Here is a 27,604-nt window from a genome sequence, read left to right on the forward strand (position 1 = left end):
GATTAAATCAGTAATTCAGAACAGATGGCATATAATTCTCAAAATATACACAATTTATTCAAAATATGTTAATGCAACCATCAATATATTCCAGTAATTACAAAATCAGTAGTTTTTCTTCTTTATAATCCAACAATCTTAGACCATAAGGCTTCACATGAGCCTTGATCTATACCACGAAAACACAGGCAGCTGTCTCCTTCTGGCTAATACTGACAGGTCACAGTTCAAAACTACAATTCAGTTTGATCGACTTTTTATTACTGATGAAGCAGATCTGAAATGTGAAGTTGAATGCAGCAGCTGAAACACATGAATTTCAGCTGACTCATAACAAGATTATGTCACTGCTTTGGACACTTCGCAAGAGAAGGAGGAACTTAAAATAGTGGAAATAGACATCACTTTGTCTTATTTCATACTTCCTCATATTTGACTTGGAAAAACAAACTGCTTCCTATGAGACTGCAACATTAAAAACTGAACTTTGCAGAAAAAAAAAACAATTGCACAGAAAACAAATCCACCACATTGGCCACCGAACAGCAGGGAGGAGACACTAAGACGATGACACCTGGATGCACTTAACGTCCCAGGCAGATGTTGGACTGCTGCACTGTTCATCATTGTGGGATGCTGTATTGTCCTTTTGTTCCTCGGCACAGACATGTAAATGCAGTTCCTGGAAACAGGTAACGGGATGCTAATACAAACATATTTACATACATCTGTACAAATATTTGACACTGTACAGCTGATGGGGGAGAAAGTGGTGGTGGCATCAGGGTTGATAACATTTGAAAGGGTGGACCATTACAAACAAACAAGTCTCAATATGGCGAAGGGTCCATTCCTCGTAGCTTTTAAATGTATTTATAAGTTGTTTTGTAAATGATGGAAGACTCTTTGGCACTCACAAGGAGATAAGAAAAGCGGTTTCAAATTCGCAAAATGGTTTGACACCTTTTGAGAAATTCTGTCATTTGCTTTGCAGCCGGGAGTTAAGTGAGGAGATCAATGCCACTCTCACATTTTTATATGTATTTATAAAACTAGAAACAGGTCCTGCGATTTGTGGTTTTACTGATGTTGCATGCAGATCTACTGCCTGTTGCGTACTGGACTCTGTGCTGGTTGAAATATCTGTATATGTGACACGTTGGTGTTATGTAGATTAATATGAGGTGTTTGCTGCTTGTTACCTGTGAACAGTGTTTAAGCTAAGCTACGTATTTACTGTAACGCACGGACATGAGAGTGGCATCAAAGTCATCATGTAACTATTGGCAAGAAGCAAATATGCATATTTCCCCAAAACTTTACTTCGTGTCAAACCCATGATACATTACAGGGCGCCTCCATAAGTGTGTGGGCTTGCTACATAATAAAATGTGGATGAAGAAATGTCAGTTTAAAAAAAGAGAAATGAGGCAAGAACAGAGTCTGTGTATCTTCAGTAAACTGATTCTAAGTTACAGTAATTCATTTCGTAACATTTACAGTTCCTGTTAATAAGACAAATACAGTAATTGGGAGAAAATAAAGCCACACAATGGCCACCAGAAAAAAAAAAAAAAAAGAAAAACAAAATACCAAAAACAAATAACACTGTTATTTGTAGTGACACAAATATGAATCCATCCCAAAAGAATGGCTTGTTTGTGTTTTAATAGTTAGCAGACAGTAACCCTTAGTTCACTTTATCTGATTTTCCAAGTCTGAAGGTGCTTTGCCGGAAGATTCTCCAGCTCATCTTATTTTCATTCACGCTCTCCGCACAACATCCAAATAATAAATACACTCAACTTTCGGAAACATAACTTTTTTCTTTTTTTTTTTTTCATAACATTTCATAAATTAAAAAATAAAAAGTACAGTAACTTCCAACCATGTTCGCTTAAATTAGAAGAGTGAGCACGAAGTGGATTATGCATAAAAACCGGGCCTGATGGTTTGATAGATGATGCAATGGTGAAGTATAGTAACAGAATATAATGAGTGAGACGCCTGTGCTGTACTATACTCCTTCATGTCTTGCAGTAGAAGTACACTTCCTGAATATTTTAGCGCTGTTTTATGGCATTCCTTCCCTTTACCTTTGCTCGCAGCATTTCAACATATCAGAAGAGATGTTACATCTCTTTTTTTTTTTCCTACGTTCACCTGTGTGATATATTTTACTACAACATGATGTAACACATTACACATTTGCCACTTTAGGATGGCCTTCCTGCACAGTTTGAATATGACAAGAACATGGTATGGAAGCAGAAGGAGAAGTTTAATTACATGATAACCATCCATTTCTATACCTTTTATTTAAAAAACAAAACAAAAAAAAAAACACTCTTCTCCATCTTTATCTGTGAGGGCAGGACATGCAGTACCTTGAGATCAGCCACTCTTCTTTCCAGAGGAAAAGTTAAAAAAAAAAAAAAAACTGTTCACACTTTAATTCCTGAAGGAGCACGGAGACAAAGGAACAACCTTTTGCACTCTTTGTATCCTCTAGGCATGTCTTGTAAAGACAGTCCATGTATGAATAGGAATGGGGGGAATGTGGTGCTGCTCCTTTCCTCATCTCTGCTACATTTGCCTCCATTTGGGGAAAAAGGTTTCTCCAATTGTAGCCGGAGTCACAAGACGGGGAGGGACAAGGAAAAGTTTCTAGACCTTCTACGGGCTACCCATCTTCTCAGGAGTTAGTTTCAAGGTAGGGAAGAGACTGAACGTTAAGAGAGCGAACACTTTCCTTGCATCACTCTCTCTATGCAACTGTTATGCTGCTGTGCGCTACGACACACAGCAGCAGGTCCGCGCCTTCGGCTGCTCTTCTTCTATTGGCTGTTTCAGTTTGAGGAGGGGTGGGTCACCGCTGGCTGGCGTGTAGTAAACTGCGCTGCCGTTGGAGGAGACCAGCGGCATGCGGGGATCGTCAGAGTGGATTTTGGCATCGGTGAACGAGTCCGTGGAGCCGTTACCCAAGTGACCGTTGAACAAAGGGTGATTCAACAATTTGGCGGCGGCCCTCTGTTTCTTGAGCTCTGACAAAGTCTGAGCACGCTCTCTTGGCCAGACTTCCTCCTGGGTGCCCTGGGTGGAGACAACCTCGCCTTTATCAGGCGACGCTGGGCTGCCATTGAAGGGTGGCTGCGGCGGCATGGACGTCGTTGTGGAGATGAGGCCGTTCGGTTTGCTGCTGCCTTCTTTGAGGATGGTGGGCAGCTTGGGTTTGTCTGGCAGCTCCACATCTACAACTGGCTTGACCTGCAGAACATCAATACGGATTACTTTAATCCCTCTATAAGGCTGTTTTTATGATTCTCTTTTAGATGATTTAATACACAAACACCTCTGTGCAGATCTTGTTTCTTTGATCAGCGAGATGTAAAGCCAATTTATTTGATACGTGAAAGAAGAAATGTGTAAATTACACCCTCAGACTCTTGTCCCAGGACTTATATCAGAACAAAAAGCTGGAACTCTTGACATATTCTCGCAGTCTGTCTCGACACAAAGCCTTTTAAGATTGTCATTTCCCCACTAGTCTCTGAAAACCTTCTGTAATCTGCAGATAATGCTCCTCACCTTGCTGCAGTCAGTATAATAAGGCTAAATAGGGCTAAATATAGTTACTGCATAATTAGAGCGAGAAAGAAATTTGTTCAGTGGAAAAAAAGCAGCAGCAGCACTCATCACTTCAGATACGAATCTCGACATTGTTGCATTCTTCTATATTGACACTATTGTATTGCAGGTTTTTTCCATTGTGGGTTTCTTCCTGTATGATTGTTCCTGAGTGCTGGAGGAAGTTCTTGTTCCCTACCTCTGACACACCTACACCAAAAATGTGACATGTAGGCAGACTGAGTGGGAGAGATTATTATATTTCTGCTTCAGGTATCACATACTTATCTGACCATTTTTTGTAGCAAGGTTATAATAAACCACAGAGAAAAAAAAAAGCCCAAAACTGTCCCAAATGGCTTTTTATGACTATGCAAAAGTTTACTTAATTCTAAACAAGCAACAACAGGTTCTTACATTAATCACTTTGTTATTCTCCTGATCTGATTCTTTTTCCTTCTCATCCTCCTCCTCTCTTCCTCCCCTCCAAACGATGGCCTCCGTCTCATACTCCTTCCGACACAGGTTGTGTCTATCTGACAGACTGGCTCGCCGCACCACTTTTCTGTAGACACAGGTAGAGATCGCAATGAGATACGTGTCTCCAAAAATGAATGAATCTTTTTATAAACATACATTTATATTTAACAACACTCATTTTAAACTGTTACTACCTGCATATCTCTCATGTCTCTTTAAAGAAAAAAACTGAGAAACCTCATTTGTAGTTGCACTTTCAACACCAGCAGATGTCAGCACTTACCCACGGCTGCCTGCGCTGGACGTTCGCCTACACAATGATGTCTTGTGTTTGAGCTGTGACTTCATGATAATGTCGTGTTTGTGTTTCAGATCCAGCAGGATGGCTCTGAACTCCTCATCCTCGCACAGGTCTTATGGAAGAAGAACGCAGGGTATGTTAGCTCCTTTCAAATCAAGTCTGGTTGTGCTTCATTACATCCTAACACATGAACAAACCAGGATTTTAAAACAATTATTCTTAGCAACACTAAGAAGACTAAGACTAATTACCTTTTAGCTTTTTGCCAGTTTGTCACTTCTGCTAAAAACTTATTTATTAATACATTAAAATGACTAAATAATGATCTAAATCAGCGTTGAGTGGGAACTAATCTTTTGACTAAACAAGGTGGAAATAAGGTCCTGCTGAGCTCAGACGTGTTTTCATAATCCCCCACCAGGTGTATTGATAAGAGTGTTGAGGTGTCAATATACCAATGGGAGTCTCCTCTAGGAACGTCTTGGCATTGAGACTGGCTCCATGCGACACCAGCAGCTCTGCCACATGCATCTGAAACAACAGAACTAATTATGTTAATGGCTTCAGAAACCTTTGTGTGTGCTTATCTGCTTCCTGTTTCCTGTTGTTTACCGTACCTGACCCCAGCATGCTGCAGCGTGGAGCGGCTGCCATCCATCCGAATCTCTCAGGTCCATGCGAGCGCCCCCCTCCAGCAGCAGCTCTGCAGCCTGCACATAGCCATTTGATGCTGCGATGTGGAGCTACAGAGGCAGAGAAGGAACAGTGATTAGATTTTTCCAGTGCACAGGATTTTCTATAAGTGTGCACTGTGCATAAAATTCAGTGTGGAGTTTCACACTAGGGACACAATTGAAATGCCAAAGAATGACACGCTACTAATTTAAGGTTGCTGACCATGTAAGACCTCACATTAACGCCTGCAAAATCTACATCAGAACTTAACTTCTAAGTCAAGTCTGCCACTGGGCGCCTTCATCAGATCAAGGATGGTGTGGTGCTGTCTCCAATCTGACTGCAGAAACAATCACAGCTAAAAACTGATCCTGATGGCTTGTGACCATACACTCTGCATATAGCCGGAGCTCAATCACTGGACATATTTTAATCATTTCTGTAATATCCGTATTAACTCTAGTGGTTAGTTTTGTCTTTGTGGTGTGCTACAGTAACTCTGTCATGCATTTCTTTACAGTTGATCCTCAGTTACCAAGCAACTTTACAGCACATCCACTGCTGTATTATATAAATATACAGAAACAATTAAAAACAAGATATTGTGACCTAGGGTGTAAGACACGATGCAGCTAAATGTTTTGTTAGGTCTCCTTTTCTGTTGCTACCCTGTGAATCTGGTGATTTATCATGTAGGACTGGTTGCTTTGTCAATAACATTAGACCACACTCAAACTGTAGCTAGTGAGGATGAGTAACATCTTCGTGGAAATGTAAGGCGTATGAAGTAATAAGCAGGTAATACAGAGTCTCTCCCTGTAGATGATGGTGCTTGATGACGCTTTTCTCTGATGCATTCTGTAATATCAGTGTTACACTGGAGGAAGAGAAACACACATGGGATCCAACATTACCATCATGCAGAAAAGAGGATGTACTGCAACCAGCAGAGAACAATCACAGCTTTGTGCACCGACGAGGTTTAGACTTGATGCACTTGATATACATCTTATCCAGTGCATCATTTTGTAATGACTCAGCAGAATTGATGCTGCTATAATACGATGTACGAAGAAGGCAGAAGGTTTGAAAATGAATAAAATGTGGAGGTGTGGAGAGAAGTGATCTTAGCAGACCTCTCCTGATCTCTGCTTGAGGCTCGCAGCTTAAAGTTACATTAGCCTCTGTTCAGACTGAGCTGTCAGTGTGTGAGCTCAATGATCCACAGCCACACTAGCAGCTCTGTGAGATGGGTTCACTTATTATGAGGAACCAAGACCTCCAAATTCACTTCAGTCTAATCAGGTTGGATAGATACTTGTGTCTGTGTGTAAACGTATATTCAAACTGAAGCCAAACACAATATTTATACAATTACTGTAGTTTTGCAATTAAAATTGATAAAATATCAAAATTTTTGGCTCCACAACATTTTATTACAGTTCAAGTTGCGCCTGGTGTAGCCAGAAACGTTCACCCCAGAACTGAAGTAGAGGAAAAGTCAGGGGATTACCAAAGTTATCATGGAAATATTTGAGTCTGGACCGTGTCGCCATCTGGATTACAAATGCCAAAAATCACAAGTCTCCTAATGTCGACATGTTCCCTGTGTCTGCAGCAGTTTCCTCGGATCATTTCAGTTTCTCTACACAACGTCGCTGACATCCTCTCCAGCTTTTACCCTGCCTCCTCTTTGCCCAAAGCATGCTGGGGGCTGCTCACTGTGTAGAAACACCCAGGGAAGGTGAGAGTATGTTAGAACACCTGTCCACAAAGTACAGTGCATGTCATTTATGACACGTGCATGCTGAGGCAGGGTCCAATTGTGGTGTTTAGTTCCACTTTTTACTATTTTCTTTCTTTATTTCCAGAAAGCTGTTTGATCATATAGTTACTGCCTTTATAAGTTTATCACATTAACCTACTACAGATTGAACTTTCTTACTTCCTCTCTTTGTTTTGTGTTACATTTCAGTTCTTTTGCCTGATTTCAAATTAAGTAAATCTTCCACTTGATGAATTCAGCGTCACTCCCTTCAGGGTTTGATCCTTCTCACAAAACATTGTTCCTGCACATCAAAACAATATATTTCAGTGGAAAACAAAAGATTAAACTTATATAACGTCCTACCAGTTCCAGGTCTTCTCGTCTTTGTCACAGATTTTAATAAGGCATGCTCTAGTTTGCTTCATCATGCTCGAATGAAGAAAAACAGGGGACAAGCAGCTCAATCAGACAATATGTGGTAAGACTTTAGTGCTTAATAGGGTTGTTTAGGGCTACTACCATGTCATATCCCCCCATTATTTTCATCCAGTGATCTTTCTTTACATACTTCAATAAGAAATCTGTCATAATACTCAGGAAATCATATGCTTTTTAAATGGGATTTTAAATACTACTTGACTTTATAATGTGTCAGTGCTCTTACGCATTAAGACCACTTTCATAGGTACACCTCCCTTTTTCCTCACAGAGGAATGTGAGGTATGAGGTTTGGGAGGGGTGCACGTTGGCCGATACAGAATCAGAGTAGTCAAATTATTCTCAAATTATTAACCACGATTAAAATATTTTGATTCATAATTGTAATTTTCTCTGTATATTAGCCGATAGTGTGAAAAAAACCTCTGTCATACCGTAAGAATACAACTTAAAACTGTCGTTGTGCTGTTTTATTATCTTTACAACATTTGTTAATTTATAAATCATTATCTTTTATCTTTTATTGCAGTTCTAATAGTTTATTATTGATAAACATCTTTTCTGTAATTGCACACCTTTGGCTTATATTTTTTTATTTTAAATAGCTGGGACTGGCTTACCAGTTGTGAAACCACTAATTTGGATTTTAAGTAAACGTCCATTGCATCAATGTTCACATTTGTCTGTAATGAAAAATGTATGATTATGTAATTTTTCATAACTAGTTTTTCTGAATTCATATACAATGATCACAGGTTTAAACTATCCCTACAGTATTTTATAGGGTGCATTCAGTGCTTAGGAAGTGACCAGTTTTATATCTGCAGAGCATTTAAACAGAATTCTGCAGCTCATTTGTTTTTAAGATTAGCACGAGTCTCCTAATTCCTCCTTAGCTTTGGTTTTACAGCCTCTTGAGTCAGTGTTGCAGAGCCCACAACAATTAAAAGGTGATTCTATTAAAAAGTAATTCCTCCGAATTTTTAAATGTAACACGTTGTTTTTCCTCTGAGTGCAAACCTGTGAAGAATGATAATCTGTCACGAGCTGCATGCGTCTGTGCAGCGTTTCAATGGAAATCGTACCTTTAACACGTTGCATCCTTTTAGTGACTTAACACAATAAGTGATAAAGACCAGGTTGTTTACAAAATATTATTCGGTTAAGTTTATGCATGATCAGAGTTGTCGTGTCATAGAGACGGGGGGGTTCGTTTTCATGTAGATTATCCTGTAAGGCATTCATAAGGTCGACCCCTTTGTTGCTCACAAGTAACAGAAATAGTTGTGTGAAGAATGGAAAACGAAAACTAAAGAGAAGACTAAACCCTGGCGTTTTTCTCATTTCACGTCAGCTTGCTGGTTCTGGGGGACGCCGTAGACAGTGTGTGCACCTTAATGCTGTGAAAGTCTGAAAAAATTTGGATGTACCCTGGCAGCAGAGGTGGTGCAGGGGTGTGGGACGCACAGTACTACTTAAATGACATAGCTGAGACCTGTTGAGTCCTCTCTCTTTTTTTGTTTTTTGTAAATGGCTTCTAGTTCCTCTGGTTAATTGTGCATCTTCCTGAGCCTTCACACTTCAAACCTCTGAGTTGGTGAGACACAAACACACACAGAGCACAGTCTCCTACCAGAGTGGCTCCCTGAGAGTCCTGCTGGTTGACCTCCTCTCCCTGTCTCAGCAGCTCCTGAATGTCTCCCAGCATCCGCCTCTCTGTCGATGCTCGCGTCTCGTTGATCATCTCCTGGGTGATGCCTGTCAATCAAACACACCAGAAGAAGAATGTTAATCACTGGGTGTTGCTCGACTTTTTTTGTTTTGCTTCCAGCCAGCCTTGATACACAACTGCAGCACGCTGAGTGTGGACAGGGCAGTTTTATTACCGATATGAAGCACATAGAGGCGACAGAGACGAAGCTTCATTTTCTGAATTGACAGCAACACATTTTGTAAAATTACACTGGAGGTTTTCCATAAGCAGTGGTTTATGGTTTGTTCAATACGAGCTTGTCAGCAGATGTAGGACACTGGAAACAGCACCATGACTCCTTCTGTTTAGTAGGAGTGATCTATAACGGGCACAGCAAGAGCAAAACATAGACACAAGCAGTCAATTATTAATAATTGTTAAAGGAAACAGCTCATTTGTTTAATTATTATTTCTTATTATTTCTTGTGAAGTGCACACACTGCTTTTAAGATCAGTGCAGTAATGCTCAAACAAACAATAATAGATTTTAAATGATTTTAAATGTTAGAAAGAAATAGCTGTTTTGTCTGGCTGTCAAATAGTGGTTTACTTTCATGCAGGCCTCTCAGAGTTTTGTGGTGTTTGGCCCAGTTGACGCTCAGGTGATTCTGTCTGTCACAACCACTCCAAATTCCTCCTTTAATCCATCGCTCTGCTGCCACGTAGGGCTCAATACTGTGACTGCCACATGTCAGTGAAGAACTTATCCTCTCACAGCTCGGCAGTAATGCACTGTTGTGTTCAGCATATTTAAAGAAACGTAGGATCGACGATAATGAAAAGAGCCTGTCAGTCACTGTGATTCTTATATTCTTGCAGTGTGTGACTGAATATGTGAGTTACTGTGTGAAATTCACGAGGTACATACGTGTTGTTTATACAAAACATAATGAAAATAATACCATTTTAATTTAGTCATAACACTATTAGATGGCTTGAGAGTGGGAGAGGCACATAGTAAACATGGAGAGAGAGGGTGTAACAGGGATCTGCAGCTGGTCTCGAACCGGCATCGTGGTTACATAGCATGCTCACTCCATCCAACCTGATATTTTAAAGTCAAACTTCTGTTTCAGTGCCATGCTCTCATCTCAGCTATGGCCAATGATTGTGGTGGAGGCACTGAAAAGGGTAATGAGGTAAACTGGTATTTCTACATTAGCAATAAGAATCACAGCCGGAGGATTTTACAAGGTGCTGGAACCAGGACAGATGACGGTCCTGTGTGTCGACTTAAATGCATCCCTCCAGCAGCTGCTTTCTATGTTTCTGCCAGCAACAGCCTCTGTGGTACACATTTCAAATGCTTTGTTTCTGTCACATTCAGGTACACAGATGCCTTAAAGCAGCAAAAATACCCCCAAGGAATTAAAAAAGTATAAAATGCAGCAAACATGCTTTATAACAAATGTGGTACACAGAGAAGCTGTCACTGTAGTGTCACATAAATAACCAGATCAGAGCCATTCTTAAAAAGAAACACCAAACTAATCCTGGGATCTTCTAAGGAACAGACACGGCTGGTGGAACAAAACCAACATATAACTCTTTATAAACTGTGACCAGCTTGTCACACTACATGGCTGGTGTGGCAAATGTAGCTTAACTGTGTCCTGCAATGGCAAAAAATGTCTAAGACTGACATGTGATGACTGCATAGTTGTGGTTAAACGCACACTTGAATGCACTTAATGTCACAGCTCCCATCAGCATTTACTGTATCTTAGCAATCCACAGCAGCCCATCAGTCGCACGCCGCTAGAAGCTTCTGTGAAAACATCTCAATTACAATAAGACCGGACCTTTCTCTTCAAATATAGTCATTTTCTGTTAAGATTCAACGTTTTAACAGCTCATGTTTATAACTGTCCAACAGTCCAAAACGCAAAGATACTGAACTTGAAATAGAGAAATCGTCACATTTAAATCACTGGCATCTGCAAATGTTTGGGAATTACCTGAATGATTAATAGGCCGTTCAGATTCTGTGGATTCTTACCAATGCTATGTGTGATTTTAAGATGCATCCCTTTAAAAAATGTTATGGGCTGTGTCAGTTGTGCAGCCTGTTGATTTGTCTAGTCTGCATTCCCCCACCCTATTTCACCAGTTCAGTCGCAGGTAGACATTTTCTCCTTATCACTGCAGCTCATCACAGATGAACTCGCCTCTGAAGGGGGAGGATCAAGGAAGAGTCAGATCAGTCGATGCTGCATATAAAGTGCTGTGTGTGTGTGTGTGTGTGTGTGAGTGAGAGAGAGAGAGAGAGAGAAAATAAGAAGGGGAGAGAAAGCATGCGCCCATCCCTGTGGCTTCTCTGGAGAGAGTCTTATCCAGCAGTACAGTGCCTGAGAACATTATGGGAGCAATTAGCAGAGTCTCGCTCCCTTTGATCGGCTTAATAATTATTCTTCTCACCTACTGTATCGTTATCTGCATTGTGTCGCTCCAGAGACCCTATTGTAAACTGAGAAGTTCATTTTCAACTGTCTGTTTTTCCTCTCCGAGCCCCCACCCTGTCTCACTGTAGGTGTGTTTCCATTTTTGTCTCTCATTCAGGATGCAACCCACACAATAGATGTCACGGGCTTTATTCGTGCTGTTAAAACTATCAAAATCATTAACCTTGCACCCGTTTACAATGCAGTACTTATCATAACGGGGATTTTCTGACCTTTAATTATCAAGAGATATTTGACTGAGCATTGATGCACTCCTGCACCACCCTGCCTCCACACAGGCTTGTTCTGTGTACCACTGAGCAGCTCCACTGAACCATTTGGGATTTAGTGTAATGCTGAAGGGCACCTTGACCAAGGAAAATTTCAGTATTTTTCAGCCTTCTTGTTGGCTCATACTTCTCTCGCACGTACACATTTTAAATCGACCTCGTGCCTCATAAATGTGAGAGAATCCTGGCACTACACAATGGCTAATGTGGAGTAAATTCAGTTTATACTGTGGATCTCTGAGACGAGCACTGAAATCTGTTATGTACATTTTGTGTATTTGGAGAGGTGTGGAGGTTAAAGCCACACTGGAGTTTTTTTTTTTAAATGAGCCATGTCTGTGTGGTAAATATGCAGCTGCAGCTTGGTACAAAGATGGGAACACAGTGCAACAGCTGGTCTGGTTCTGTCCAGTGGTTTAAAAACAGCCAACCAGAACCTTTAAAGGTAATTAACACACAATGTTTTGTCACAAAACTAAAATGCGAAATGTGTGGACTGTTCACCGTTTCACAGGGGGCTACATGCCGGACTCATGACTGGGAGCAGTAACGTCCGGCTGTTCCTGGTGAGTGCCTGGCATCTGTTCCCTACCACAAAATAGTCTGGTACATAACCCCTGATAAAACAGCAAATTGTGGCTTTTACACTCAAGTATTTCTGCACTTTTCATCGACAGAAAACCATCTATGTGCTCTATTCTGTACACGAGAGAAGGGATCATTCTTCTGGGGTTTAAGTCATTATTTTGAAGGGGGACTAGAGGATGTAAGGACAAAGGGTGCTGTACGCCGTACTGCTTGTGATTTTTGATATCAGATTATTTTTGATATGCAAGTGAAATGTGTTCGAGCAGCCAATCTGGGCATTTATACTACAGTGTTGGTATAAAGTCAAATTTCCCGCAGCCACATGTTTTGCTGCTTTGCTGCCAACTGTGCGCGCCCACGCATGCCTGTAGATCTGTTTACTATAAAACAAAAACAAAGCAAGAGCTTATGTTACAACAGTAGAGTGTAAATAAAGCTGCCTGTCAGCTTGACTCTCTTTGTGTCAGCCTTTCTTTGTCTCAGACAGAAATGCAAACACATCAAAACAGTGCAAGTTTCTCCACTTCAGCACTGATCTCTCAGTCACGTCACACAGACAAACCATGCCGGCTGCGGATGTTTGCACTGACGCACCGTGAATAGACAGCAATGCACTCTGCATCCCGTCAGGAGTGAGACCACTGTGAATTTCTCTGAGTGCTTTCAGAGGTCACAACCCCACTGTCGCCTTCCTCTGCAAACTGTTCCTGCGGTTAAGATACTTTGGAACTGCCAGTACTTCAAACAAACTACGTGACTTGTTTAGATTTTTTTTTTTTTTTACTGGGAATATGCTTCAGAACAAATCTTAATGTGAAGACGAGCAGTCATTGCACTGAGAAGCACTTCCAGCATTTCAGAGATATTCATAACAGTAACTACCTAAAGATCTGCGGAGAGCGTGGAGGAGTGTAGCAGAGCACAACAGAGCATGGAGATGAAAGTACAGTGGATTGATTTTGAAGTCTCATACCTTCTATCTTAAGATGCATTTGTAAGTTTAAAGAAATAACAGTGATTTTTTACAAGAGAGGAAGTTGTTTGGGGGTCAAAGATAACTGTCAAAGACAGTAATTTAAACCAGGCAGTCATTTCAGCCAAGAAAATAATATATATTTATATTCTAGAAACAAGAAACCTGCTCACTGAAGTGTCTGAAATCAATGTCTCACTGATTCAACATATGTAAATTTGCTGTTATTATAAAATGCATCTGTGCCAGAATGAAAAGCTTGACAGGATTAGCACCAACGTCTAAACCTTTTGAGAAATATGATGCTTCCAGTGCTGTGATGGTATCATTAGAGGAAAGTGGACACTTCTTCCAGTTACTGCACATATCTGTCTTCAGTCACCGTACGACTGAACAAGTTCTTTTCGGGGTCTCCTGTGTCTGATTGATACTCTACCTCTGTTGGCCATAGCTGTCTCAATGATGTCCAGCGTTGGGTCATCTTCACATAGGTCGTAGGGCATGTTCCCATCAGAGTTGACTGCCAACAGGTCGGCACCACTGTGGGACGCAAGCAGATAAAGAATTAAACAAATGAGATTAATACATGGTCTATGGCTAACTTATAGTTAATGGAACCATGTGTGACACCAGTGCACCTAGAAGGGTAAAAATAACCCTCAGTTTTTATTTTCGTTTCTTTCTTACAGCCTCTAAGTCTTTAATCATCTTGGTTAAACAGATTGCATTTCAGCTGTGAAACTCAATAAAGCTGAAAACCCCTGATCTATAACCCAAAGTCTTGGACAGGAATAACAAAATAAATCTCAGTTAAAGCTCTAATTGATGATACCAATTAAAATATTTCAGTCCAGAACAAGTTGCCCTGGTTCAGCGGAGTGGTCCGACAGGTTCTGCACGTCAGCAGACAGCAGATGCGTCTCTGTACAGTGCAGCATGTTGTTTGAGGCTCTAAATCATCCCTGCATGTCCACAGGCAGAAAAAAAGTGTGTGTGTACATTGACAAATAGTGTCTTTATTTGTCTCCATCTGTGCACGCGTCTTCCTGTAATGTCAGAGAGCTTAATTCTAAGCTAAATATTAATAATATCTGTCCATTGGTCACATTAGTCTGTTGTCTTACCATATGTGCAGGCGTTAAATTTTTTGAGGACGTTTTTAGTGTGTTAGTGCATTATGAATTACATTTGCATATCACAGACTGCTAATAATAACTCAATCTGTGCCATCTGTCAGTCATCATATGACCCGGTGCCGGGAAATAATTTAATCTTATTGTTAATGGAACTTTCTGTGGCATCGAATCATAATAATACAGTGTGATCGTATCATGTTACTGTTTTAGCAAAGTAATTTCTAAATGACCGAGACGGACTGTACTGAGAAATTAGCAAAGAAAGCTGTTTTATTATACTGAACAACAATTGGATTACTTTATGATTGTGATGCTGATTTGAACCCCATCTCCCGACCTTAATATGTTCTGTTTTACACACACATATTGCCTTTACCCTTAATGGCTTCAGCCCATTTTTCACTTTTCGTCTCTATACACCGTTGTATGTTTTTTCTTTGCTGCCATTAGTGTGAGCTTGGCAGTTTCATTACTGCTGGATGCATTACCATCAATTTCTGCTTCTCTGGGTTGGATCCTGTTGTTGGTTTTGGATCAGTAAAATCCTCATTTCTCTTGCCCAGAACTCAATTAAAAATAATTCATAGGTTCCTCCAAATTGCCTACTGCGGCTCTCTGTGGAGAGTGGTCGCTTTTATACCTGAGTAACTGACAGCACAACAAAAAATATGCCTGTTAATTTCAGATTTGTAGTGTGTGTACAGTGGTAAAGTGAGGTTGTTTAGGAAGCGGTAAGCTCTGCCCAACCCTCCATCTGTTGATAGTGACTGATGATGGAAGTTCAATGCATAAATATGAACTTTAACTTCAGAGTTCTCATACGTCAAACACATCCTGACATATCTCATCTTGTTATTAATGTATTTACAGTTCTTCATTTAATATAAGGCCCTAGCTTTAGGATGTTACATGAAATAAGGAGAGGAAATAAGCAATTAGCAGCAGTGTTCAGGAAGCCTCTGTAGTAAAACCAAGTGTACCTAGTTAATCTAGTTAATTAGACTTACTTGGCGATGAGGATCTTCACCAGTCCTGCGTGGCCACAGGTCGCGGCAGCATGAAGTGGTGTCCACAGCTCATTGTCCTGAGCATTGACACTAGCTCCTCGGTCCAGGAGGATCTTCACCATCTCCTCATAGTTATCAATACAGCACTGTAAGGAGACAGTAGAAGGGGGAGGAGGGAGAAGATGGAGAGAAGAAAGGTGTTTAATTTTTGATAGTGTAATCCCTGCTGGTGTGATATCTCGTAGCTACAAAACCCACAGAAAACAATGAGAGGCAAATATAAAGTGGAATGTGGGCGTGATTGATATGGACAAGGGGGCAGAAAAAGAAAAAAGTAAGAAATTAGGGAGAGAAAGTAGGAAGAAGAGAACATAGACAGTGTAACAGTTGATCATCAAGTAATGTGACAAACTCAGCTCGACTGTAATCATAGAAAGAAAAGGGTGAGAAGAGTCTAATTTGTCAACAGCAGCACAGAAACACAACAAGTCCATCAAGAGGGCGAACTGTATGTCCCTAAAAAACAGATTGCAGCGTGCAAGACTGCAAAGACTTCGAGCCAATTTGGACACACTCAGCCCGACATCTCGGCCTTTTGTGTGGGCTGTTCCCTGGATCCGAGACAAAACTGGAAATGCACCCATAACTCACACCCATCCACAGAGACAGCGAGACAAAGACATAGACAGACAGAAAGTATTTTCCTTGTTAAAGTGGGAGTGATTATAGGGTGGAGAGGAAGGAGAATGCTCCATCGTCTAAACAAACCGCTGTCAGCAACTGCAGTTTTCTCCATCAGGACTAATTGGTGTGAGTGTGGCAGCGCCATGCCACTGAAGAAAGCTGTGATGGGGAAAAACAGCTTCAGAGAGAGAAACGGAGACCGCGAGGAGCAGAATGAAGTTAGAGAATGGGATTACTTTGTCACAGAGAGAGGGACGGCTATAATCTGACATGTCAAGGATTCAGAACAAAAGCCTTGTTTCTGAAGTGCGAGAGGAGACTCTCCACAGCGTAGGGCATCCTTTGTGCCGATAAAGTTGCGAGTTTGAATGTGGTTCACGTCTTACACCTCCCATCACTCGAGTCTAAAGCACATCAAGGCAGAACTGTCACAGAAATCCTCCACAGAAACAAACAAGGAAAATGAAATTAGGTATGGGATTTAAAGAACATTGATTCAGAGATGCTGTTGTTGTGAGAGAAGAAGAAAAAAGTTTTCACCTTTCTTTAAAGTTTCCACCACATTATAGACCTTGAGAAGCTGAGGTGCAGAGAGTTTTTCTTTTTGTCACACATTTACATAAAGTATAAGCTAAAGTGCAATCTCTAGAGGTTTCCGGTATCAGGACAGACAGTAAAACTGAGAGGAGCAAATATGAATATAAATCAACAGGGTGGAAATGCAGAGAAAGAGAAGAGGAGGGCAGACTAGAAGACAGACGAAAGTCACTCTGGGAAATGCAAACAACAACAGACTTCTGAGAAGAGTTCCTCAGAGTCCTGGAAGCATAACTTAGATGTAGTCCCAGCTTTCAAGTGATTTTAGAGCATCTAACGGCATCATTAACAGACGACAGCAGTAATAAAAAATAAAAGTTACTTTTCAGACAACAAACATCCTCTGGTAATGAGCATTTCTGATTTTATTGGAGGTTCTGAGCACAGACTCTCTCTCTCTCTCTCTCTCTCTCAATCACTTGTTCACTATCTCTTACAACAATAAAAAATAAATATAATTTTAAAAAGACTATAGACCACAATGACGTAAAGAGAGAATTAGTTGCGTGCACCCTCTGGAGTTTTGTAGCCTCGGCTGCCAAGCCTTCTCAGATAAGGAGGCCCTGACAGGAGTTTGTGGGAGTACATAAATTAATATACAACACAAGAGAGGAAATGAAATTACTGCACAGATGCAGAGGATAGATAGCAGGAAGACAGATAAGAGGTGAAATATACAGCATGCGCCGAAAACAGACACAAACAGAAACACAACTGTCTGACAAACACATCCAGTGACATTTTAGTTGAAAGATTTAAAACCTTTTTCCATTTGTGTCTGCAAACTTCCCACAAAGATAATGATGAAATTATCAAGGATTCTAACGAAGCTTCTCGTTCACGGCCGTGCGTCCCACGTTTTGTAATTTCACCACGTGTGACCGCATGTATGCAGATAATACATTGGCAGGCAGATTGTGCGTGTTGTTGCATGGATATTCAGAGCAAAGATAAAGATTTCACTTTAAAGACATAATTCAGGAGAAATGAGCTGCCTCAAAAACAACAAGGCTCTTCCAAAAGCTTGTCAAAGGCATCCGATACACTGATGGATTAGCTCACATCTGAAGCTCCGGTCTGTAGCAGTGGCATGACAGATGTCAGGAACACACCAGCTAACAACCAGGCTAATCTCCTCATGTCTTTTAGAATAAACCCACACACTCGCCCACTTACTAGCTGACTGGGAGGCTAATCTCTTACCGTTCTCATACTTGCACCCACAGGCTCACAGGCCACTAAACTAAACTAGCGTCCCCCCATAGATCTGTTGGATGCTACCTCCACCCTCTTGTCCTGGCAGCAAGACAGTAAAGCGAGCATGGAAATAATGTGCCTTTCATGAAAACTATTCACACAAGGAAGAGAGTGTGGCTCATACAAAGGCCCAGATTATACCAGAGAAGCTGGAAAACAACAGCAACAGTCTTGCTGGGATCCTTCAGTGGGCTGATGGGTTGAGGAGCAAAATGACAAGGAAATAAGGCTGAGATTTCAACTGCATGGATAGAAAAGGGCATTAAAGGCATTAAAGCCTGGGGAGCAAGACTAGGACCAGGTGGTGCAGTACAGCTGAGACTGCAGGAGGTTAAAGGTTAAAGGGGCCTTTAAGTTTGACCAGAGCTGAAGGACGAGCGTAAATCATGAAGTAAAGATGAAGTTCAGCTGCCGAGAATTAGACATAAAAGGTGAAACGACTTCAATCCAGGCTGCCACATAGCGGGAAGCCACACAGAAACTCACAGAATCACAACTTCACAGCTCAACATGATCAAATCTGCAGACGATCGCTGCTGTACAAGTTGAAAGCAGCCTCAATCATCTCCGCATTAATATTTGAGTGGCTGAATCACTCGAGTAAAATGTTTTTAAATGTGTCTTCAGCAGTCTGTTGATGTTCTGGGTCGTCGTACCCACTCAAAGACACCAAGGTCCTGAAGCAAAAGGCAAGAACTCAAGCGTGAAACAACAGCTGTGGCTCGACCAATTGCAGTCCCTGCTAAAAGCACTGGAACAGCGAGGCCAATTCGTTTGTTTCTGCTCTGCACTGAGGACATTTGGGCTTAAATTAACATAACAACATGTGATGAAGGTTCAGAATTTTGGCTTTTATTTGATGGATTTTAAAGCTCAGCACAGAACACAGCACCTTTTGTATCAGATGTAGTAAAGCAAAGTGCTGGAGCACAAATATTTTTTTGACTCGCAGACATCATCAAACTGCTGGTTTCTTCTCTTGATCTGCATTTCCAGGCTTTTCCTTCACATGCATTTGATGTTTCCAGAGATAAAACAAGTGGAAGACGATGTGACAACAGCGGAATAAACTCAAGAATCCATAAGAGTGTTTTAAAGGGCAGGTCATGCACCTTTTGAAAACTTTAATATTAAATAATGGGCCCCAGTATTTTATATCTGGATCAGTTTGGAGATTTACCTGTCTGTGAAGACAGATCTTCTTTAATAATGATGCACAAAGGGCTGTGTTCGCTGAAAACATTTGAGTTACTTGATGATTGTAGGAGATAACAGCTTTTTTTAATGGGATTTCTACATTATCAGTAAAAATTAGTCCTGTGTTCCAGTGGCACACTGTGTTTGCTAATGTGCATTTATCAATTAAAAAAAGGCTAATTGATCATTACAAAAACCTTTTACAATCACAGTTATGTTAGCACAGCTGGATTTTTAAGTGTCTGCCAGCGTTTAATGAGTAATGTGGACGTACACACCATCATGTAAAAGATGAAAATCTTCAATTTCATCTCAGACGTCTCATGTCTTCAAACATCTCCTGCCACAGATTGTCTCACTCTATGAAAGATATACCTGAGACCTTCACCTTCATCATTGGTTAAATGTTTTGTTCAAGTTATAAAAGCTGTGAGTTCCTACCAATTCACTAACGCATCTATTGGCCTCAGGAACAGGGTAAATAGTGCATTTGTATTCTTAGAAAGAAAAAATAAACAATTTCTCTATGTCAAAGGTTGTAAGTGGCTGCAAAGGTTGGTGGTGTGGGTACAAATCCAGGTGAGGAAAAAGACAGAAAAGTTATTAAAGATGATCAATCTGTTATTACTTTAAATATACTGTTTGTATGTTTGGAACTAACTAGGACGTACAACCGTGTTACACTCAGCAGGTAACATACAGACTGCCAGAAGAAGTAATTACGTGAAGACTGAGAGAGGCTCTTTAATCCTGCAATCCTTCGCCACCTCCAACAACCTTGCCAATCACTTGAAGTGGGTACTACTTGTAAAAGGGAATCTAAGTTTGCATACATGCACAAACATGCACACGCACAGCACTCGTGTTTGAACGAAAGGGCTTAAGTCAACTAACTATGAAAAACTGTACATCTCTATCAGAGCTAAAGCTATCAAGGTGCTTTCAAGAAGCATTAACTTCTTCTCAGGGGCTCACATAGCGTGCGTGTTATCACGCGTGTACACGCATCGTGCAAGCCATCTATTGATTAATGTCTCATATCAGTGAGGTGAAGCCAACCCTAGATAGGTGTGACATCTCATTTAGAGAAACATCACCACCACTTCCCTTCATTTATATCACCCCCTGCCATGTAATGTGTAAGTGCGTACCTCCCATCACTGCGTATTTCACACTCATCTCTTTTCTCAGCATCTATCTTTCTGCTTTGTGTCCCCATCTGCCTGTGTGGTGTGGTCATATTTGTTCAGTTGTAGCAGAAGGTTTCATCTTAAAGGCACCGTGCGGGCTGACCCATCCAAACAGCAGATTATCGGGTACACACACATTCCAGGCTGAAAGGTCAATCTGATCTCTTGGCAGCCCGCAGCTTCTAAAACACCAACCCCATCAGTGGTGACTGATGGACTTCAATTTTCTCGTTCCCTGTTCACTTCTTTGCCTCCCAGCAGGAGCTTGAATATTAGGCTTTGAGCAGCTGAGAAGTAAAGTGAGATGCTGTGTTTGCTGAGGCAGAGAGACAAGAGGCAAAGAAGGAGAGGAGACAGAAGCTGTCAGAGGTACTACAGCCGCGGAGAGACGAATGAAATGAGGAGAAACAATACACGAGGCGAACATCCCTTTGAAAGGCGAAGAGTCTTCTTTCAAGAAAACCCAGCTGAATTCTCTGTCCCTGAAGATGCCATCCAGACCTTGATATAGGTTTAGGGATCACAATAAAATACTGAGTTTAGTCTTTGAGAATCTCCAGCAGTTGATTTGTCAGTGTTTCAGGGACAAACGAAACAATGTGATGTTTGATTGTGTTTAGAAGGTTAAGCAGTATCTCATCAGCACTGTTTAACCTGTAACATGCAGCAGGTGAATCAGCACCGCTGCCAAATGCAGCAGCTTCCCGAAACGGTAGCAATCAACATCCTTTCTGCGTGTTCTGCCTAAACAAATATTTTAAAGCTGACATTTGGATTTGATAAGTCTTGGTTTGACTTAGTATCCATGTTGTTTCAGGTTTTACAGTAAGAAGCTAGGCACAAAAGAATAAAGGACATTTTTCCGATCAAAGTTTGGTTGATTTGTGACCAAACGACACGTGTAGTGATTCATTATTTAAACAGGCAACTCAACCAGCTCTAAGTCTGGAGGCTTTGATTGTCGTGGTAGTAATGACTCTAATTAGCAAGTGAAAATAGGCCTGATCTCTTCTATAAATTTCCTACATCAAAATGGACTAATTTCCCCCAAAAATGAACTAATTTTCTCACAATGAAAAGTCATTTTTTCAGTGTCAGACATCCTGCACGAGGTCTTTAATTCGTGGCCTTGCTGGGAACTAATTACACCAGGAAATGACTAATTATTTTTCAACAAAGACTGAAATGGTGAAGGGAAATTAAGACCTGACTAGTAAATTTTTACATGTTTTCTACATGTTTCTAGATTCTAAACAAGTGAAATAAATGTGTGGAAGACTTAACAACAGCTGAATGAACTCAACAACCGACAAATAGCATTTTAAAAGGGCAGAAGAAGCAACTTTTGACAAGAAATATTTTATACAGTCTCAGTATTTTAGATACAGAACGCAAATTCAATTTTGCCATTTTCATAAACAATTACCAACGAGATTTTGTTTATCAGAAAAGCAAAATGATGCTTTATTAATGGATGATGCACAGTGGTTGAATTGGCAGAAAACATTTTCATTAGTTAAAGGCTGAGAGATGATGGAAGAACAATCAGGAGAAAATTGTGATATTTTGTAAATGTTCCTTTCTCTCAATTTGTTGGATATTTTGTACATCACTTTCTAAATGTCATGTTTAGTTACCCAAAGATGTTGCTAATTTAGGTAGCATTTAAATAGTCATCGAGGCAGCATTTAAATAAAAAAACTATTTAGGAAAAATGTTTCTGTAAAAGGATGCAGGAAGGTACTGATGGCTTTCATTTGTTTTTGGCCACAGGAAGCCAGTGTAGCTCCAGACATACTTTCTATTGTAAGTATATGACAAGCTTGTATCAACAGATGAACAGTAACTGGTTTCCCAAGATGTGTTTTTCTGTCTTGTTAAGCTAAGCAACACGTGTGTTACCAGTTTTACACTGTTCAATTTAATTTCTGTTGCTTCCAGTATGTGTCAGCACTGATAGGGAAACAGAAACAGATTACAGCACATGCTAATCTGGACTTTAAGCTTTAAAGTACCTCAAACTATTTGTTCCATTACCTGAAATCATGTATTACTATGACTGTTCTTTTGGTAAATGGATGCATGTTACTAACACTCTGTCTAACTACTCTATATCTTATCATTTTCAGTTTCAGGTAAGACGTTGACTAATAATCTTCGGTTTTTGAGCTTCAATGGAAAATACTTGAAGGTGGCTGTAAGAGACAAATCAGTGAACCCAAACGGAGGGAAAGAGAGAGACAGATAATATTACCTGATGCAGGGCAGTGAGACCGTCTTCGTTGCAGAGGTCTGGACTCACGTTGTTCCTCAGCAGGTAACGAACTGGTGGGAAAAAAGATAAAGACGTTTTAATAACGCGTCAGGCAGAATAAGTTGCTGGAAAACAAAACAACAGATGCAAGAGAAAAGCATGAGGAGATTTCACCCAACTTAATTCCTCTTAATAGCTCACGCAGCCTACAGGTGCACCCCAACCTCAACTTAACCTTTTATTACCCAGTGACGTCACCAGTCAATCTGAAATCCATTAATCATATAGCATCGCTGTGATACAGCTTCAATCCCTCAAATTATCAGCCCTCACAGGATGTTACCAAACTGACCTTGGAGCTATGGATGTATGATAGGTGAGGGGTGAGACTAGGTTGGGAATGTTGGTGATAAAGGGATGATGTAATGATGCTTGGGATTACACTGTTTGTCTGCCTCATGGTCCAAACAGATAAACCCTCCGTCCAGATCCTAATACACAAACAGCGATCACAGTCTGCACACTGGACAGCTGCCTGACTGCTAAACCTGCTGCTCCGAGCAGGAAGTGGCACCGGCACATAGGGTTCATCTCCACCTCATTATTATCCTGTTCTTGGCAGTGTTGTCATCTGCCTTTATTATGCCGAGAAGATAAACCAGCTCGGTGCTGGAAGAGAGATGAGAAAGATGTGGGATGATAATTATCACATCTGTCTTAGACTGGAAAATGAACATGAAGCAGAGACACACAGCCAAAACAAAGTGAATGTTACTATATGCGATTACCAGTAATAGGATAAAAATAGTTACTATGCTTTAATAATAATGATATAACAAAAAGAAAAACTGCACAAACTGCTGCATTAATTCTCCTTAATCCTGCTCTCTATTTTCACAGACAATAAAGAGGAGACAAAACTACGTGGACTGTTTATTTCAAACCTAATCCAAATGCTCTTCTTTTTCACTGGATGGCTGTGCTGCACACGTCTCTTCCTCTGCGCGCAAATCATCTTCCCAGTGGCTCTGCACACCAGCAGTGCATCCATAAATACAACATCAATAAGAGACATTTTCCTCTTGTAGCATCCAAGATCTATTATCACGTATACAGAGACACCACAATTTGGTAACACTCTCTTAAACAATCCTGAGCCCATCCTCTAAGCCTCTAAGAAACAAACATGACAGATTGTTTTTTTTAGCCTACTTGTGCTGGAAAGACAAATATAAATCTGAGGAGAAACCTCAGTGTGGAGTACACAGGAACTGAGAAGGATGAAGATGTATAAGGAAGAGAGCACCCACCCACACTTTGTATAGAAATTACAAGATTGAATAAAATACATGTATGGATGCTCTCTTGCTGAAACTGAAATCCATCTAGACAGCTACTTGTTTTTCCTACATGCAGCTTTGGGCTGCCTGTAAGCACTTTTTGTATGACAATGCTTATAAAAGATAATGAACCTGCTGTGTTTTGGCAGCAGTCGTCCCAAATAAAGAACAGTTTGCGCACTAAGACGATGAAAACTGAACTAGAAAGGTTCATATTTGTGTACAGTGAATGTGGAAGTACAGTTTGAAAGTAGCTGGTCAATATAAATATCAATATGCACTGTGCAAAATGAAGAATTCCCCACGATAATTAATAAAGAGTCAATTATTATTAGTATTACTACTATTAATAAGCATAACTTTAAATGTGTAACATATTTCAGCACTTCAGAATTAACATTTGCATTTTTATCACGATCATCTAACACAGGAGCCCAACCACAGTCACATCTCCGATATCAGCTGCCTTTTAAAAGCCAAGGCCACCAAACCAATCAAAATGAGCCACTGCAGCTGCCAAAAACCGGTGGTTCACTGTTCATGAACCTGTGAGAGGTAAGAGAGGAAGAAGTGAAATATTACAGCCAGTTTTTGAGTGAACTGGACTCAAGGTTATACGGTGCACGCTGCCTGCATCCCTCGGTGTATTAGGAGAGCAGTGTTGAACATGAACAGTGTATAACCTGGATTGTAAACAACAGGTCTCAGAGGGATTATATAGTGCTAACTTCACATTTGCAGATGACATAAGCCAAATCCTCCATGATTTTCTTATAATTAGATAGAGAGGGGCCCTTCAAATACCTTGTTTAGCTGCATAAAAAGATCCTAATTGAATTCAAATTGGTGTTTAAATTAAACTATTCAGGAGGCTGCATTAAAAACAAGGTTTCTCGAAAATAAATTACTGCATTACTTTTATTTCCTTTTCCCAGAGGAGGCCGGTGTACTGTAGCTCCAGTCACTCCCTCACTCTGTGTCATGACGATACAAGTTGCTGCATAACACAACAAACATTCATTCTATGTAACAGATTAAAGGATAAACTCATGCTGACAAATGTATTGTGTATCTGATTTAAGCCTCGAGGCCACGGAGAAGTGAGCAGCACTCAAACTTGTCTCTGCGAGTCACACGGTTTCACTTGAGAGGTTTCATTGGGTGACTTATCACTTCCTGAGATTCATTAACAATATCCTAATTCACACAATCACATTTCCAGAGAGGACGTTTTATTTTTTTATTATTATTTTTTATAAAAAGAAACTCCTGATTTCTACAGGGTGTATAGGCACTGCACCTTATCTTATATTTCAGGTTCTCATGAAATAATTTCCTCTTTTATGGGGAATGACTTGACAAGTCTGGAGGTGGCTGTATGATTTCTAGAAACTGGTACAAAACATAATATCCTGTTGTTCTGTTTCTTTCGATTGCCTCTTGTTTTTGACAGACATTGTACACAAATATTTCTTCCTGCTAGCAGGATACAGAACAACCAAGAGAGTTTGAGCATCTGAAGTGAATTTACGACAACAGATCTTTTCCAGTATATGAAAACTCACTGCATGATGCACCCAACCATTCCTGTTGTTCCTACTTATTAGGACTTTAAAACTTTAACAATAACATGTCCATCATGATACAACTTTTAAGGAAGGACAGGCACATCATGTTTTGGAGGATTTAAACACGCAGTGTAAAAAAAATAAAAAAAACGAGCAGAAAAGTGAACTTTAAGACAAAGAAAAACTCAGCAAATGGCTGCAGCATTTAGTTCAACTTTAAGTCAGATCCCTCTGATATCAGACTAACTAAATAGTCTCTAGTCTATTGTATTTTCCTTCTGATTACATAACAATACATGTGTGTACATCGAGCTACAATTACACCTGAATGCAGCACTTTTGACTGCCTACACGTCATTTCTCATTCATGCAGCAGCCCCTTGTGTGTATAAACCCATTCTGCCGTCCCGTTGTTTGAGACTGAAAAAGCAATCAGAAAGTGACAGCTGTTTAAAGTCAGCCTGCTCTTCAGGTTCGAAAGGATTCATTTTTTAAAATGTATGCTGGATACTGCAGGCAGCACAGGAACCGCTACCAGTTTGATGTTTGACTGGTTCTCTGGCAGCCAAGCACTAAAATATATGCATTGCTGGTGAATTGCCTTCTCTGTGAAGGAGGGTGGCCGCTGACACATTAGTTAAGATGAAATGGATCTGGGTTATGGTGTGTGATGGATCTGATGATGTGAAGTAAAGACGAGATAAGACCGAGAGATGTGTAAACAGCAAGAGGGAAAAACAGAGAGATGGCTCAATTTGAAAAATACACTCATGTTGTGTTCTTAATATTTATGAATGTTTCTGTTGGTTTGTTTCTACTCGGTTTTAATGCATATTTTATGTTGTAGTTTATCGTCTGAATGAAATATTTGGTTATTTGTTTTCAATCTTTGGTCTGTCTGAACCAATTTGTGCAAACAGCGTGCAATAAAGTGCTTATGAAATTCAATTTATCTACCTTTTATTCAGTACAACAGAGTTTGTGTGTGTACATGAGCATAGGTATAAAGTGTGTATATGACAGTGCAAGACAAACCGAGGATGAACCTTCTTTATCATGTCGAAATCTGCCATAGAGAGATACACACGCTAACAGTGGATCAATACTGAGGCAAATTCAGAATCAATGTTTCTGTTAAAAGATCTAAGAAGTCATTTAAAATGGAAAAAGAATAAAAAGATCTTATCATAAACACAAACAAACTGCCTGTTCCAAACAACAAAATGTTTTCTCTTTGCATGGTCGGAATCCATTTGCATGAAGAGTGACACTCAAAGTGACGTTCTACATCGTGTGTATGCAGTAGGTAAGAGTTGTGTGCGATGAAGTGACAAAACTCTATGACAATAAAACCTGTCAAAGTCTCCAGGGGCAAAGCGCTAAGAGGTCAGCTGTCACTCACATAAACCCGCACAGCAGCAAATTCAAACACAACCCTCTGACGGCTGAAACATTTTGTCTTTTTAGGATTAAAAAACACAGACAGCACACAATAACATCAAAAACCACAAACAAACTAAACACTGAGTTGTCATTAACGTAATGTTTCCGGACACAAGAGAGAAACAAAAGCATGTCAACACCTCGTAAATGAGACTTAATAATTACACTTACAAACACGGCTAAAATACCAATTAGCAACTTCAATCAGTTTAAGCAGTGGTGTAGCAATAAACATTTTAGAAAACTATTTAAATCAATTAATGAAGAAATGAAAACTGACAAAAGTCGTCCAAAAATAATCGTCTTTTCACCACATTCACGCTTCATTCTGTAAAATGTCAGGCTACAGTAATATTGCTTGTTTTGTCAACAGCAGCTCAAGCCTCAAATTCAATTAAAAAAAAAAAAAAAAAAAGAATTTAAAGAGTAAAACGATCTGAATCCTCACTCTGGACAGGCTGCGAGTATCGATCTTTTCAGCTGACTGACTAACCGATTGAGCATAACTTACATTTGGCAGGAACGCTGCAAAATAATTTCATATGTCAGGCAGTCAGCAGCAGAAACAAAACAAGCGGGACAAGATAAACATTTATC

At 40.2% G+C, this 27,604-nt stretch overlaps 1 protein-coding gene and 1 long non-coding RNA gene across 3 annotated transcripts in view; one reads left to right on the forward strand and one right to left on the reverse strand.

Annotated features, from left to right (window-relative positions):
- Positions 1-32: 32 nt before the first annotated feature.
- Positions 33-27,604, reverse strand: part of ppp1r16b (protein phosphatase 1, regulatory subunit 16B) — a 63,415-nt gene continuing 35,843 nt past the window's right edge. For both annotated transcript variants that reach the window (XM_026348178.1, XM_026348179.1), the window contains exons 3-11: positions 22,657-22,727; positions 15,478-15,623; positions 13,771-13,874; positions 8,923-9,047; positions 5,026-5,151; positions 4,864-4,939; positions 4,391-4,520; positions 4,045-4,192; positions 33-3,267 (exon numbers count right to left, since the gene is read on the reverse strand). In XM_026348178.1, coding sequence (XP_026203963.1) covers positions 2,794-3,267; positions 4,045-4,192; positions 4,391-4,520; positions 4,864-4,939; positions 5,026-5,151; positions 8,923-9,047; positions 13,771-13,874; positions 15,478-15,623; positions 22,657-22,727 — 1,400 coding nt within the window. In that variant the 3' untranslated portion in view covers positions 33-2,793. The remainder of the gene's footprint in view (positions 3,268-4,044; positions 4,193-4,390; positions 4,521-4,863; positions 4,940-5,025; positions 5,152-8,922; positions 9,048-13,770; positions 13,875-15,477; positions 15,624-22,656; positions 22,728-27,604) is intronic.
- LOC113154152 lies at positions 575-26,446 on the forward strand. The gene is made up of 4 exons (XR_003298007.1): positions 575-692; positions 4,480-4,541; positions 22,532-22,719; positions 23,557-26,446. It is a non-coding gene; the product is annotated as an uncharacterized LOC113154152 (long non-coding RNA).

Source organism: Anabas testudineus, chromosome 5 (genome assembly GCF_900324465.2).
Source record: "Anabas testudineus chromosome 5, fAnaTes1.2, whole genome shotgun sequence".
Classification (NCBI taxonomy): domain Eukaryota; kingdom Metazoa; phylum Chordata; class Actinopteri; order Anabantiformes; family Anabantidae; genus Anabas; species Anabas testudineus.